At 59.0% G+C, this 14,988-nt stretch overlaps 2 protein-coding genes across 9 annotated transcripts in view; both read right to left on the bottom strand.

Moving 5' to 3' along the window:
• MYO15B (myosin XVB) overlaps positions 1–8,655 on the bottom strand; it is a 32,781-nt gene extending 24,126 nt beyond the window's left edge. Inside the window, exons 1-14 of the mRNA XM_074319366.1 lie at positions 6,156–8,655; positions 5,725–5,788; positions 5,375–5,484; positions 5,133–5,207; positions 4,676–4,772; positions 4,313–4,416; positions 4,081–4,144; positions 3,780–3,893; positions 3,479–3,640; positions 2,812–2,925; positions 2,639–2,697; positions 2,430–2,562; positions 1,232–1,327; positions 845–976 (exon numbers count right to left, since the gene is read on the bottom strand). Of these exons, the coding sequence (XP_074175467.1) occupies positions 845–976; positions 1,232–1,327; positions 2,430–2,562; positions 2,639–2,697; positions 2,812–2,925; positions 3,479–3,640; positions 3,780–3,893; positions 4,081–4,144; positions 4,313–4,416; positions 4,676–4,772; positions 5,133–5,207; positions 5,375–5,484; positions 5,725–5,788; positions 6,156–8,218 (3,387 nt within the window). The 5' untranslated portion in view covers positions 8,219–8,655. The remainder of the gene's footprint in view (positions 1–844; positions 977–1,231; positions 1,328–2,429; positions 2,563–2,638; positions 2,698–2,811; positions 2,926–3,478; positions 3,641–3,779; positions 3,894–4,080; positions 4,145–4,312; positions 4,417–4,675; positions 4,773–5,132; positions 5,208–5,374; positions 5,485–5,724; positions 5,789–6,155) is intronic.
• Positions 8,656–11,793: 3,138 nt separating this feature from the next.
• The window catches only part of LLGL2 (LLGL scribble cell polarity complex component 2), a 33,127-nt gene continuing 29,932 nt past the window's right edge, over positions 11,794–14,988 (bottom strand). For 5 of the 8 annotated variants that reach the window (XM_074320911.1, XM_019745586.2, XM_074320914.1 and 2 more), the window contains 9 exons: positions 14,793–14,909; positions 14,511–14,677; positions 13,813–14,077; positions 13,416–13,569; positions 13,075–13,103; positions 12,785–12,832; positions 12,553–12,595; positions 12,390–12,428; positions 11,794–12,136 (listed from right to left, as the gene is read on the bottom strand). In XM_074320911.1, the coding sequence (XP_074177012.1) occupies positions 12,100–12,136; positions 12,390–12,428; positions 12,553–12,595; positions 12,785–12,832; positions 13,075–13,103; positions 13,416–13,569; positions 13,813–14,077; positions 14,511–14,677; positions 14,793–14,909 (899 nt within the window). In that variant the 3' untranslated portion in view covers positions 11,794–12,099. Of the gene's footprint in view, positions 12,176–12,366; positions 12,429–12,552; positions 12,596–12,784; positions 12,833–13,074; positions 13,104–13,415; positions 13,570–13,812; positions 14,078–14,510; positions 14,678–14,792; positions 14,910–14,988 lie in introns of all 8 variants that reach the window. The other 3 variants (XM_074320913.1, XM_019745587.2, XR_012492415.1) reach the window with 3 other exon arrangements.

Raw genomic sequence — 14,988 nt, 5'->3', positions numbered from 1 at the left:
TATTTTCAACCTCTAAATGGGAAAATGGGGGGGGTCATCTCATAGCTGGGGTCATGGTATATACCTGAAATGGCTTCAGATCCCAGAGGGGGCCCAAGCCACACACATGCTCTCGTGACCCTGAACACCCATCCATGGAGCCATCCTGGTGTGGCTTTGTGTGTGTGTGTGTGTGTGTGTGTGTGTGATTAACACCTTTCTCCTGTTACACTGCAGGCTCTAAGGGAGGGACTGGGTCTATTTTTGCTCACCTTTTTATCTCTAGCATAGTTCCTGGCACACATATTCATTCATTCACGCATTCATTCAATATTTAGTGAACCCTTAACGGTGTACCAGGCACCATGCATAGCGCTAGAACAGAATCCTGCAGACAAGGGCCCAGCCCTATGGCGCTCAGTCTAGCTCTGGAGAAAGAATCAATGAACACGCTGTAATTGCTCGTGGACACTAGTATTATAAAAATACAAGTAGGGCAGAGGCTGGAGAGTAACGGAAGCTATTAGGCAGGGGTGGGTGGAAGGCAGTATGTGTGGAATGGATTCACCCTGGCCAAGGCTTGCCGCTCCTGACTGGAGGCCTGAGGGACCCTTGCAAGCTCTGCAGAGCTCTGCGCAGTCCCCACCACCCTACCCCTCCAACACTACTGTCCCCCATCTGCAACGAGGACTTGAAGAACCTCAGAGAAGACAGGCATCTTGCTCAAGGTCACCCAGAGCCATGGTCTGAATCCAGTGCAGCCACTGCCTCCCCAAGCTGTGCTGAGGGGCTGGCTGTCGACAGGGTCCCTGGACCCCATCAGCTTGTCACTTCCCCACTCCCTGTCTCACCGCTGGGGGCTCACCTGGGACAGCCACGTCTGGGCATCCAGGATACTCAGGAGGCTGTGGGGCTGGCCGACCAGGAGGTCCAGGCACGACTCCCTCGGGGGCTGGGCGATGGGCACCCAGGGCAGCAACTCTCGCTGACACTCCTCCTGGGAACAGACCGCATTTGGCTACTTACGGAGCCTACCCACGTTCCTGGGGGGCCTCATCTGAGCCAGAGCTGGGGTGGTCCTCCCATTTCATAGATGAGTAAACTGAGGCTCAGAAGGACTGAGACTGCCCATAGCACGTGAGCTTTGGGGCAGAGCTCTCAGTGCAGTGCCTTCTTTTTTTTACTAGGGATGGCTTGTGTTCTGGGAAATAGCTGGGTGCCCCCTTCTGCATCCATGCCCAGGTCCCTTTACCTCCTCCTGGGCCATCAGCATCTGGACGGAGAGGAGCTGCAGGCGTTCACTGGCAAGGTTGTTGCACAGTTGCTCCAGGCCATTGACCCGCAGGGCCTGGGGGCATGTGGGCAGTGAGGTGGGTGCCCACACAGGTGGGGAAACAGGGCAGGTGTGGAGGGCCGGCACACATTCCTGGTACCCTGCATCCCTCTCTCATAGGGCTGCCTACATTCCCCCCAGCACTCAGGGAAGAGTGGTGCCCCAGGGCTGATGCTGCAGCCTACAGGGTGAAGTGCAAAGGCCCTGGCACAGCGTGCAGGCCGCCTTAGCCCAGCCCAGCCGTAGTCAGGCCTCCCTCTAGGATCCCACACCCCTGCCCTCTGCCGCAGCATGGCTGTGAGCCTTCAGGCCTCTGGTCGCAGCCACCCTGTGGTCTGGAAGCCTCCTTAGCCTGCAGCCTAGCTCACTGGCTATCAGTATCCCACATCCTCATAAGTAGGGCTCCAGGCTGCCGCCTCCAAGAAGCAGTCGCCATTCCTCCGGCAGGGATTACAGGCTCCTTCCTCTGTGCCCCCCAGCACTTTACTAGTAATCCCAGCAAGCCCCCACTTCCTGTAGCTTGCAGAGTTTTCACATGCTCTAAATCATATGCACGAGCGCACATGAACACACACACACACTTGTCATGTCATCCCCCCCTTCAGAGAGGGGATGGTAACCAAGGACACACTGGGAGCAGAAGGGAGCGGGCGCGGGGGCGCAGTGAGCAGTGCCCATCCAGGAATGGAGGGTGGCGCCACCTCTTGCTCTAGCCCCCTCCTTCCTGCCCTGAGAAGGTGGGATCTTCGGGGGTGAAGAGCTTATGAAAAGTCAGGGTGATGTGGGGGACTCCCTCTCTCCACTCCTCTCGGTGTACAGCAGGTGAGGCTACGGGCCGACCCGTCATAGGGTCTCTGTCTTCCACTGCCTTCGAGGCTCCTGCGAGACTCCGCAAGGCCAAGCAGGACAGAACTCTCCGGAGGCGATGTCAAGACTGGACAGAGGGGAGCAGAGAGGCTGCACCTGTGGAGTGTGCAGCTGTCTCCTGAACCATCTCAGGGCCAGGCAGGCAAACAGCTCACGAGTGCCCCCCACAGGAGAACTGGAGCTGCTGGGGTCCCCAGAAATAAGCAGGATGAGATGGGCACCCCGTGCTGGGCCCCACCCAATGGGTGACCTCAAAGCCATAGATGTCCACAACAGTGACAGTGTCCACGCCGTCTCCCTCCTGGGGTGGTGCCAGCCGCAAGTTGGTCGTCCTCAGAAGCCAGGTGAAGAGCCGCGAGTACAGGGCCTTGGCCAGGGCGTCCCTGTGGGCGTGGTGTGTGAGCCAAGTGCAGCACAGAGTCAGGTGGGGTGACAGCGTTCTCCTGCCCCCAGGACCACCTGGCATCAATGGCGCTTTCCATGGGGAGGAATCTTGAGGCCCGGCCATAAGGCGTTTCCTGGAGGGCAGAGGATGTGTACGTGGTACGTCAGGCCCAAGGCCCACCTGGATGCTCAGCAAGCCTTCAGGTGGCCTGGTTGGGCCCGTGCCTCCCCAGGACCCTCGAGCTCACCATGACCCTCCTGGTGACAGCCCCCTCAAGGCGCTCGGGTGGTACTCGCAGCAGCCTTGCTGCCGTGTGGATCTCGGCCCAGCTGGACACAGCAGCCACCTCCTGAGACTCGCTCTGGACAGAGGAGGGAGGGAGCAAGGGGAGCTCTGCTTGTGCCTCCCACAGGGCAGGGGCCAGGCCTGGCTTTGCCTAACAAGCTGCCCTGCTACCCAAAGGTAGACCTGGGCAGGTAGGAGCCGGCTCTGGAGTCTAAGAACGTGAGTCCTGACTTGACTTCTTAACTAGCTGGCTGGTCCTACTAAGTGTCTTCTCTCAGCCTCCACTGTCTTACTATTAAAGGGGACACAATGCCCCGGAGGTCCAGGTGCTGTGATGAGAACCGAATTAGAAAACATATGGACATGATTTATACAGTGCCAGGTACATAACAGCTGCTCAATGAGCACCAGGTATGTTTCCCAGTGGTGGCAGCTTTGGGGACAGGCATTGGCGTAGATGCAGAAAATCCAGGTCTCAGTTTTCTTGTCTATACAATGGGAATCTGCCTGCTTTCCTGGGCAATTGAAGGTGGCCCAGGGCTTTGCCTCACACAAGTGGTGGGCATCATTATTGTTGCCCTGATTATGCAAACAGGCCACACGGGTCCGGTGCCTCAGGGAAAGCCCACCTCTGATGAGGAGAAGCAGATGTTGCCCAGCTGCAGGATGGTGGCCAGCACAGCCCAGACTGCGGTCAACTCCTCGGGGCACAAGCCCAGCGCCTGCAGGGCCTTCACCAGTCCTGTGAGGTCCTGGGCATCCTCCTTGCCCTGGAGCCTGCAGGCCCGGCCCTACAGGGCAGAGCAGGGGTGGGGAGCAGGGCCTGGCCACCCATAGCCTCTCTCCACTTCAGCTCCCCCTCAGATCCCTCTGCTGAGACCTTTCCTTGGGCAGGCCCTGTCGCCTGCACCCAATGCGCCTCGTCCCTACCTGGTTGAGGTAGTGGTAGGTCTCTGGCTCCTGCAGGGAGAGCCGCTCCCGTTCCACAGGGTCCAGCCCTGCTAGCAGCTCGTAAAAAACATGGAAGCTCCGCTCTGCCTGGGCCTTGGAGGAGGACTGACTTAGGGGGAGCAGTGGCCTGATTCTGTGCCCCAGAGCCAGCAAGGACAAATCCTGGGGAAGGCAGGCCTGGGGGCTTAGGGACCACAGCCCCCCGACTCCACACACAGCGGCCCCTCCCTCTTTCCCACTCTGAGAGCTGGCAAGTGTTGAGCAGCAGGGTGGGTCTTACCTGAAACACCACCCTTGAGGTCTCAAGCAGATAATGTGACACAGAAGCTCCCACGATGACCCCACTGTGGGCACAGGACACTGGCTGGGGGTATCCAGGGTGCATGCAACCCAGGGGCCCCACTCAGAATGGGACCCACCATGGGCTGGACCCAAGGGCAACAGCCTCAGGTTCCCAGTAAAGGGAGGTAATCATGCGTGCCCCCTGTGCCCACCTGGACCCCATCACTCACTGCTGCAGGCAGAGGCATAAGACCTGGCCGAAGCGGCTGGCGTTAGCATTGAGGACTGTCTTGGCATGGCCGAAGCTGCCAAGCAAGGGCAGCACGTCATCCAGCTGGGTGGGGGAAGGGCATTCAAGGATCCCCAGGAGCGGCAGTGGTGCCCACTGCTCAGGCATCGCAGCTGAAGGCGCTCTGTGCCTGGGGACTGTGCTGGTCCGTGGAGGGTCAGTCCACCCCACCCCAACCTGCCCCCACCGTAGGCAATGCCTGGGGCTGTCCCTGAGGAGAAGCCAGAGGCCTGAAGACCACCCTCCCGGCCCAAAGGAGGAGGGTTCCTCTTGGACCCCTGGGAAATGGCCAGCTGCCCCTTACCTGACACCCTCTGCCCCTTGTCTGCTCCTGCTCCAGACTGCTTAGGAACTGCACAATCTTTTTGGCAGCTTCTGTCTTCCCTGAACCACTGTGCCCACTGCAGGAGGGAAGGGCTGTTAGGGTCTCCAGGAAGGGGCACATGGACTGACCCCATTGAGCCCATGAAGTGGGGACATGCCCACCTGAAGGTGATATGCACCCTAAAGGAGACCCCCCAAAATGTGGAAAGATCGACCCCGGGCATGGAGACCAAACAGAAAAATGTACCCGAGATGTCTAATTCAAGAGACACATGTGGCGACTTCAGCCAGGAACACAGTCCTTAGAAAGTCCAGAGCTGCCACCCAGCAGTGGAGCAAACTGACTGTTTCAAATGCAGACCTCATGTGCCCCCACCCCCACCCCCAGCCCTCAGTGTGGCCTGTGGGTTCAGCCTAATAGGGCAGCCACGACCCACCTGACAAGAATGCAGGTGCCCTGCCCAGTGCTCTGAGACCGGCTATAGGTTGATGCCACGACGGCAAAGATATGTCTGGGGAAAGAGGGTAGGGGCAGATGAGAAGGCTGCCAGGGGCATCCAGCGCCCTTCTAGGTGAAGGCAGGACGTGCCCAAAGTCCCTAGGACTTTGGTCAATGGGACAGGCTGGGCCTTAGCAGCCTGGGGGATGAGCAAAGGATTGTTGAGGCAACGTCACTTACGGGGTGGTGTTGGGGGCCTTCCTGGGACAGTAGCTGGCCAGGACCTCAGATGAGAAGAGAGGCAGGGGCTGGCGGGGGTTCAGAGCGAGCAGGAGGGGCCCCCCAAAGGTCTGGGGAAGAAAGCTGAAGCTCTCACCAGAACATGGAGGGAGCAGGAGATGCAAATGGAAAGGGACTCTGACGGTCCCCGGCCCAGCCCCCGGCTCCTTTCTGGGCTGGGTGCTGAACCCCTCTCTGAAGGGTTCAGCACCCAGCCCAGGAAGGACAAGCTCCAGAGGTGATGGAGGGCCCTCTGATCTCGGGGGAGAGGGAGTGCCAGCCCACCATCCCCTCCCTGGGTCCCCTCATACGTAGATTCTGCCCAGGTGGAACCTCTTCTTGAGGCACAGAAGCACGGAGCTGTCACACACCAGTCTGTGGGGACAGCAGGGTAGAGGAGCAGGGAGTTGTGTGGAGGGAAGTCCTAGGTTAGTGCTGCCACTGGCTGCAGAGACACTTTGGGCAAGTCATGCACTTCTCTGAGCCCTGTTCACACATAACACGGACCCAGCTGCTAAGTAAATTACCCCCCTCAAGGGCCTACAAGCAGGACCAGGCTGCTGACCCAGAGGGAAGCTTTGTGCCAATTAGAGAAGGAAGTCCTAGGCAGAGGTACCTGCCCCTTCCAGCCAGACGGCCTTTAGTGAGGCAACATCTCTACAATTTATAAAAACGGGAGTAGGGTGCGACAGGAGGAACTGTGTGACCCAGGTATGGCAGATTTGGAACCGTGCTCACTCACCGCAGCCGGGCCAGGTCCTCGGTGTCTTCCAGGACTTCCGTGAGGCTCCTGCCCTCAGCACCGGGAAAGGACGGCGCCTCCAGGCCGGGCCCGAGGCTCAGCTCCAGTTCCCTCTCTAGCGCTTCCTCGGTCTCATCCTCCGGCTCCCACCGTTCCCTCTGGGACCCACAGGGGCCCAGGCTCCTCTCTAAGGTGAGTCGGGGCAGCAGAGCGTGGGTGCCAAGCCCAGGGTCCTCGCTGGTGTCCGTGCCCTGCGCCCAGTGAACCGAAGCCTCGGCTTCCAAGGCCTCGGGCTCTGCTTGGCTGCTGGAGCCGCTCTCGTCTAGTGGGAGCTCGATGAGGGGAGTCGGGCAGAGGAGAGAGCCGCGGCGGGGCCCGGCCACCCCTTCTCCACTTGTCCTGCGCCCTTCACTGTCCCTTGAGGCCTCTGCACAAGGCCAAATGAGCCCCTCCCCGGCGGGGGCGTCTGCAGACGCTTCCTCTGAACTCCGGCGGCTCGACGACCTCCCCGCCCTGTGTATCCTGGGAAACACCACCGCGAACTTGGGATCCGGGGTCGGGTCTTCGTCCTCAGAAGGTTCTTCGCGGGCTGGGCTGGTCGCCGCCTGTGGGGAGCTCGGGCTGCCGCCAGGGGGAGCCCTCGGCCGTCCTCCCAATCCCGCGACGCCCGCCAAGCGCAGCGCTAGACGGCTCCGCAGCCGGGGCCCGCGACCCCGCCCATCGACCCCTCGCGGCCCCGCCCCCTGCTCCTCGCCTGCCCGCGGCCCCGCCCCCTGCCCCCTGTCCGCTCTGAGCCAGAGCCGACGCCACAGCCACCGGAGGAGGCCCAAGGCCCGAGCCACGCGCAGGAGCCGCTCCTTGAGGCCCGCGCGGCGGGGACCCGCGGCCTGGGAAGCGGGGCCTGGTTGGGGCCTCGCGCGGAGCCTGTGGAGCGCCACGAGGGCGGCCAGCGGTGCTGGGTCACCGGGTCCGTCTCCCCCTTCAGCTCCCGCTTCGCTCTCCTCCGCTGCTTCTTGCACCTTCCCCACCACCTTTCCGACCTGGCGTCGCTGATTCCAGGCAGTCGAGACCTCGGCCCCACCGGGCTCGGCGTCCCGCGGCTCCGCCTCCCGCTGCGTCCCTTTGTTACTCGTGTCCTGGGCCGGCTTGGGGTCCCGAGAAACCCGCGACTTCTGAGGGACGCACGCGCGGCTGCTCTCGAGGGGACTGGAGGCCATGGCTTTTCTGCCCAATTCAGTCTCTTCGGCCTCCGTGTCCTGGCTCGCGGATCCTGGGGCTGCCAGTGGGCCCCGTCCAGGCCCGGCCCCCTCCGGACTCGAGTCCTTGTCTGTCCCGGAATCCTCGTGCGTTCCCTGGGGCCCCGTCCCCGACGATCCTTCCTGGCTCCGGGGTTTCGCGGGGGGCTCATCGCTGCTCGGGCCGTCGCTGCTCGGGAGCTCTCCCGGCTCCAGCGCTGACTCTGACCCTGTTTGGGTACTTCCGGAGCCCGTGTCCGTTTGCTCCGATTTGGGCCGCAGCTCTGGAGCCCCGCTGTTCTGGCTGCCGTTTTCCTCGGCCTCGGGGGCTTCACTGTCCTGGCAGGAGCTGCCTCCGTCTCCCTGCGATGTATCCTCATTGAGTCCCCGCCGAACCGAGGGTCCGCGCCCTTTTTCTTCTCTCTTGTGGCGGCCGCGCTTGCCTGTCGTCCTTTCTCCTCGAGGGAGACTCTCCTCCTCCAGGCGTCCCGCATGTCTGTCCCCGGGCTCCCGGCTCTTCTTAGTCCCGCGTCCCCGACGCCGCGTGCTTTCTTGTCTCCCCTGGGCCTCCGATGAAGGACCAGCCCCGGGCCGTCTGTAGCCGCCGTTCCTATCCGCAATGGGCTTCTTGTGGACCCCAGAGGTCCCCTGGCCTCCCGCGGTGGCCGGCTCCAAGATTGGTCTTACCCCTCGGGCCTTACCACGACCCTGTCGGCGTTCCCGGCTGGGCACGCCATCTACGCTGGCGGACTGGGACTCCTGCTCCCGCGAGGCCGGACCCTCGGGTCCCTCCCGGCGTTGGGGTGCTTTGCCCTTCCTCCCACCCATGGCTGGCCCAGTGAAGAGGGGCTTCCCGGGTGTCTTCGTCCTCTCTTGTTCCCAAAGACCTGGCTACCCGCAGGCCCCCTCAGCCCTCCGCAGCGCACTCCCCCGGTTCTGCTCTAGCGGAGTCTACAGGCTCAATCTACCCCTCGTGTCTCCTGCCTTACGCAGGAGCATCAATAATGCAGGTGGCTGCGGGTTCTGACCCCTTCGGCCAACAATGGAGCGGAGGCCACCCAGGAAAGAGGAGACGCTGCAGCTGCGGGCAAAGGCCAGGGAAAGGACAACCCTGCTGCCCAGGAGTAGCTGCCAGCCTGGCACTGCGCCAAATAGGGGGCCCACTTTCAGCTTCTGCCTCACTACTTGCCCAACATGGGGAGAAAGGTGCGGAAGGAACCTGTTGGGCCATACCCCTAGTCCTGGGGCTCCAGAGGGCACCCACCCTCCTCCCTTAACCCCCTGGATTGTTCCAGGATGCTGGGGGCCAGGCTGACCTTGGCACACAGCTACCATAAGGTGTTTTGTTAGTTTTTTGTTGTTGTTCTATTACATTGTGAAATATAATTTAAAGAAAACATCATACAACAAAAATGTACACCTTGAACTGGTCAACTTGATACCCAGGAGAACAGGACCCCAACCTCTAGCCCAGTTCTCTATCCTCTCTTCCTCCTAATTTTCCCACTCATTCCTTACCCACCATCCACAATAACTTTCACCTCCTTTGGGTGTTTACTAGGAGCCAGGTGCCGTGCAATTTTACACTCATTTAATCCTTACAACCCTCGGAGGTAGTCCCTATTACTATGTCCTATTTTACATATAAGTAAACTAAGGCACAGGTGTGAGGTCATATACCCATGGTCACACAGCCAGTCACAGGCAAAGCCAATGTTCAAAGGTTGGAGCTGCCTGACTTCCAAGTTTAAGTGGACACTAAGGCTCTCCCACCTCTGCATATTGAAGATTGAAGTCTCGACCGCATGTACATCTCCAAGGCTCTGGAATCAGCAGGGACCCCTCCCACTCACCTTCTCCAAGGCAGTGATCTTTGTCAACTCAACCTCCATTTTGCCACTACCATCACCTCTCCCTGGACTGCTGCTGCAAGGACCCCCAGCTCCTCCCTCGATGCCAGCCCAGCTTCCATTAATCCACTTTCCAGAGAATGCCAGGCCCTTCCATTTGTGCACACCTATCAATAAAATTGTTGATCTCACACTCCCAATATGAAAATGTTTTCTGAGAACTAAAATGTGCGAACCACCGACGTTAGCTAATACAGTGGTACCTCGGTTTTCAAACGTAACCAGTTCCAGAAGCCTGTTCGAGTTCTGAAAAGTTCGAAAACCGAGGTGTGGTTTCCCCATAGAAATTAATGCAAAATGGGTTAATCTGTTTGAGACCTTTAAAATCAACCCCTAAAAACTGCAAATTTAGCATGAATTTTACTATCTAATGATACCATAGATCCATAAAATTTACGGCGTTCGTAAACTGAAATGTTCATCAACGGAGATGTTCAAAAACTGAGGTGCCATTGTATTTTAAAGCATAGTGTGCTTAAAGCCAAGCTCGTCCATAGTGAGCGTGGATATAAATCCATCTTCAAAGAGTCTTCGTGATCATTTCAGAAGTCTCTGTGTGCGTGTGTCGACTTCTTGTTCTGTCTGATTAGCTGTATCACTACTGCAGCCACAAAGCTCCCCTAAGCCATGGAGTGCTGGCTCTCCCATCTTTGGATTTACTGGTGCTCGCATTAGTACCGTTACCTTCAATTCTTAGATTCTTGGAAGGAAACTTCATGCACTGTTCATGTGTTTTTGTGAGTTTAGCTAACCTGATGAAACAAGCTGTAAGTTCCCCAAAACTGTCGGTCAAAAACCGTACAAATCTCCATAGGCTGGGAGGAGGCGGAGGGGGCAGGGGCGGTACCAGCCATCTGTGAGTGAGGGTCCCACTCCCTCCTTGGTACCCATTTTTGGTGCATCATCCTCTGACCTACCGACTGAGGACCCCAGTGTCAACTCAAGGTATAAATAGTCAAGCTTAATTTCTTTTGATTAAAAAAATAAAGCTATCCTGTGCATAAAAGTCTAACAGGTTTTCCCTGTGCCTGTTCCCCATCATTAACCCATTATCTTCATTGACTCATGAGCCTCACGACAGATCACAAGGGAATAATGCTATCAACCCATTTCCCGGAAGAAACTGAGGCAGAGCAGCTAAGTAATTTGCCTGAGGTCACACGAGTCGGACTTGCTGGGGTTTAAACAGTGGTCTTTAGAAGAGTAAATCTCATTGTGAAACTTCCCTGCATTAAAGCCAGTCAGTCTTCCATTGCGTCAGGATAAGGTCCGACTCTAACTGCAAGGTGTGTGGCACCCCCTCCTGCCTGTGGCTTTGTCTTCATCTGCTCAGCAGCCCTCCTCTACTGCTCCCAGGGACAGCATTCTCTCCTCTTTGGGGAACTGTCCCCATACCTCATGGTTCTTGGAGCTCCCGTCTCAGGAAGCCCCCACCCCCTTCTAAGGAGAAACAGGGACGCTTGTGTGACCCAAGTTCCCAAATCCAGACTCCTGAGCTGGCCATGCCTGGCTGGAGGGCAGTTGGGTAGGGATGTCCCCACGGTGCATCCATCCTCTGCGGTGTGAGCTCCTGTGTCCTTCCAGCAGGTCATTTCCCTGCTCTGGTCGAGATGGGCTCCTTTGGCACATGGCACCCTTACCCTCATGAGGCTCCAGGGCTCCCAGGTGGCCCTGGCCACTGGGTGGTCTCATCATCAGCACACTTCCCGCCAGCCACCCTCAGCTCTTCACTCGTCTCCACAGCAGGCAGACCAGTCCCTGCAGGCTGCTGTCCTCACGTCCTCTGCAGAATCGTCCGCCCAGCCCACCACGCCTGCTGCCCAGCCAACTCTGTCATTGCTCCCATCACAGCTTAAGGTCCCCCGCCCCCGGCACATTTCTCACAGGTTCTGGAATTTCCTTCATCCTAACACTTCCTGTGCTTCTAAGGACTATGTGCCCCACACAGGCAGGGCCCTCATCGTCTTGGCCACCTCGGAACCCAAGCACCTGGCATATAGGAGGTGCTCAACAAAGACAAGTGAGTAAAACTATAGCCCAGAAGAATCAAACCCCTGGCTTCTAAGGATCTTAACAGCTGTATAATCCAGCCCCTCACCTGGGGGTAAAACCTTTCACCTCAGGGCATTACCCCCCACCTCAGCAGTACCCCCCAGTCCTTCCCGGAAGTATGGAAGAAGCCACCAGACCTGAGAACTATGGGTATCTTCCCCTTCTGACAGCAAGGGGACTCCCTCTGCCCCGACCCAGTGATGCGGTCAGACTCAAGACGGTTAACTCCTGCCATTTATTCTCAAAGACAGAAGGTGTCGTAGTGTGCAGACACAACCAGGTACAGTTTGCTCTGATTCAAATGGCTTAAGGGCGGATTCTCCTGAGCATCAGTCTGGTCCAGGGGACGAACCCCGGGGCAAAGACAAGGAACCAGCTAACGATCATTTCCACTGACGTGGACATTTCTGCACAGTTAAAAAACTAAAGTCGCTGGACCAGTGAAGAGGTAATAAGGTACCTTATTATTTATTAAAAACTCTTTTTCACCCAGAGGCAGTTAAAATTTATAATTTAAAACTCAGCCCACTACAAAAAGGGGGGGATAATAAAAAGTGTGCAACATTGACAAAAGGAAGGAGACAGACAAGGCCTGGGGAGGGGCAGCCCCATGGCCCGGGTCCCTCCTCTCCCAAGGCCAGGAGCAGCAGTGGGGTGGAAGCTGGGGTGCCCCCAGCCCCTAGCCTAGCCCAGGGCATGGGCCCTTCCAGGTGGGCCGGTGCCGAGGAAGAGCCCTCAGTAGTGTATTCATCGTGCAGCCTGGACGTGTGGCCCGCTCACTCTGCTGCGGAATGAGGTAGAGTGACAGCAACTCAGGGGCATCCTGGGCAGGATGGTGACCTGTCACCTACCCTGATCCCAGACGCGGAGTTTTACAGGATAACCTGGGCATATGCCAGGGCTGGGAAGGAAGGGACTTAGGGAGGGGTAAAGGGTCCCCCCAACTATCCCTCCCCAGGAGCGTGTCCTCCCAGCTGCCCCCACTCAGCCCGTAGCAGTGCCCAGAGCCCCTACCTCCCCCATTGCTGAGGCTGTACCTCATGACCACTTGCTGAGATCGCCAATTGCCATAGCTCCTGCGTGGGCAAAGACAGGGCAGTCACCTTCTGTGGGGACTCGAGCGGCCAGACAAGGACCTTCATTCTCAGAGCTCTCCTGGCAATGCGGGTCCCACCCCTGCAAGCCTGGGCAGTAACTCACCCTCGGTCTCCCTCCAGCGTGCTCTGGATTTCCTTCAGGACCCCTGGGGAACAGAGGCCTGGTGAGGCCAGCAGGGGCTGGGCCAGACACAAGCCTTTCTCCCCCTTTACTGATAAGGTGCTGGGTGACTCTGCCCCCATCAGGGAAATGGCCCTCTGCTCCCCCCTGGCCTTCCAAACCTCCTCTGCCCCAACATCCCTCCTGCCAAGCCCCCAACTCCTGCCTGACTCACTCTCGTCATTGAGCAGAGCGTGCTCCATCACGGGGCCAGGCCTCCTGTCTGGAAGACAGATGCCAGGTCAGATGAGCCCTGGGCCCTCCACCCCAGCTCCTCCTTAGTGGGTTGGGGTGCTGGAGCCCAGAGCCCAGGACTGGAAGGAATGCTGTTTCTACTCCCAGCTAACCTGCTCACCTGGGGCCCCCTTCCCTCCTTCCATCCCCAAGTCTGGGCCCGGTTGGCCCAGGTGTGCTCACAACACCTCTGCCCCCATACTCCCCTGGCCTCACAGAGGCCTGTCTTACCCTCTCCATCACTCTGGCTCCCTGAGTTCCTGTGGGAGGAGAGATAGTAAGGATCGGGGGCCACTAGGCTCCCTATTCTTGCTTGGAAAGCCTTGGTCCCATGAAGAACAAAGTCAGCTGACCTGGCCTGCCCTGAGCAGGAGGCTCCTGAGAGGTAAGCCAAACTTGTCTTGGATGGCATCTCATATAGGAAGGAGGGGCATACAAAGGGGGGCAAAGAGCCAGAGCCTAGAGTGTAGGCTGAGCTCACATGGGAGGGGGGCTCTGGCCAGCTCCCAGTGGGTGACTTAGGGTGGGGTGGGGGGAGGGGCTGGGCAAAGGCTACCTGCCCTTTTACCTACCTGGCTCGGCCCAAGGCCTTCTCAGGGCCTGATCCATTGCGGGGGCGGCTGTGGTTCTTGGTTTCTGTTGAATCCACCAGACACCGGGGCTCCACCAGCCATTTGGTGGAGAGAGAGAAACGTTCAAACTCCGAGGGTGAGATCAGGTAGAACCCTGGGGGGTGCAGGAGAGGCCTAATAGGTGAGGCCAGCCCAGTCCCCTAGGCCCTGTGCTGCTGACAATGGGGCTTCCACCCAGGGGAACCGGGGCCAGAATCTCCCTCGAAGCTCTCCGCCCAAAGAGCCCGGCCTTGGCCGCAGCGCCCCTGGCTGCCCTTCCCAGCAGCCCAGCAGCGCAGCGGGAGCCCCACACCCAGCCCTGTTTAAGGAGGGCTTGGACGTGCCACCACCTGCACACCTTGGCCGTATTTGGTGAAGACGCAGGAGGCGATGCCGCTGACGTCCTCACGGCGGATACAGCTGTAACGCACCTGGGGCTTGAGTAGGGGCAGCGAGACAACCTGGATGTCGCCCAGGTTGGTGAGGACGGCCAGGTGGTGCTCCCCGTACTCCTCAGCTCGACAGCTGCCGAAGTGGGCCACGCTGACCCGCCGGACCCGTGAGCCCTCCAGGGCGGTCAACTTCAGCTTCAGCTTGGCACTCACCTTGGGCAGCGTGAACACCTGGGGGCACAGGGCTGCGGTCACACCCATGGCCAGACCCGTTTGCAGTGCAGCCACACAGGACTTCTCATTTCCCTGTGTCCACTGGACGCCACCCAGCTTCCCAGCGAAGCCTGCTCAGTCTCAGCGCTCCCTCAGTGCTTGGACGTATAGTTTCCCCACTTGGACCACAAGGACGCTGGGGCCACTTATTTCCATGTCTGCATTTTCTGTCCCACACACAGGTCCTGCTTCAGTGTTCCCACCGCTGAGCCTGGGGCCCAGGGACTCCACACTAAGGCCCCGCTCCTTTTCTGGGCCTCTGCAGCCTCTCACATGCCTCAACAAATACAGCTTTAAGGGAGTCCCAGCCATTCTCATTTGCGCCTGGGGTCTGAGCCCCCCTTCCCCGCCGCAGGGATCCTTGGGGACCCCACCTCCACCCGTATGGCACCTTGAACTGCTCCTCTGACACAACGAGCAGCTGGTGGCTGCCCTGCATGTCTGGGCTCTTTGACAGGTCATGTGCGACTTCCAGCGGCTCGGGAAGGGGCACGCTGTGTCCATCCAGCACCAGGATGCCCACCACGGGCGCTCGGTGCATCAGCTGGATCTCCTTGGCTACAGGGAGGAGGCAGGAGGCGGCTGGTGGGTGGGTGAGGGCGAGGCTGGAGGAACCAGCCGCCCCCAGCAAGGCAGACAAGCACCCTCTGTTCTTCCCCTGCCCAGCACTCACTCTGCTCTGCCCGCACCGGTTCATCCATTCTCCGTTCGGCAGGGGGCACACGCAGGGCAAAGGCATAGACGGTACCTCCATTGGTGCCAGCCCACAGCGAGGGGCAGTGGCGGGAGCCTGCCAGGAGGCAAAGGTTTATAGCTAACTCTGGCTCTGGAGGTCAAGTAGAGCCAGGCGACCTGGGCTTCCAGGATGG

The sequence above is a fragment of the Rhinolophus sinicus genome, linkage group LG15, assembly GCF_036562045.2.
Source record: "Rhinolophus sinicus isolate RSC01 linkage group LG15, ASM3656204v1, whole genome shotgun sequence".
NCBI classification, from domain to species: Eukaryota; Metazoa; Chordata; class Mammalia; order Chiroptera; family Rhinolophidae; genus Rhinolophus; species Rhinolophus sinicus.
The sequence above is the reverse complement of the archived record's forward strand: the minus strand, read 5'-3'. Positions and strand labels throughout refer to the sequence as shown.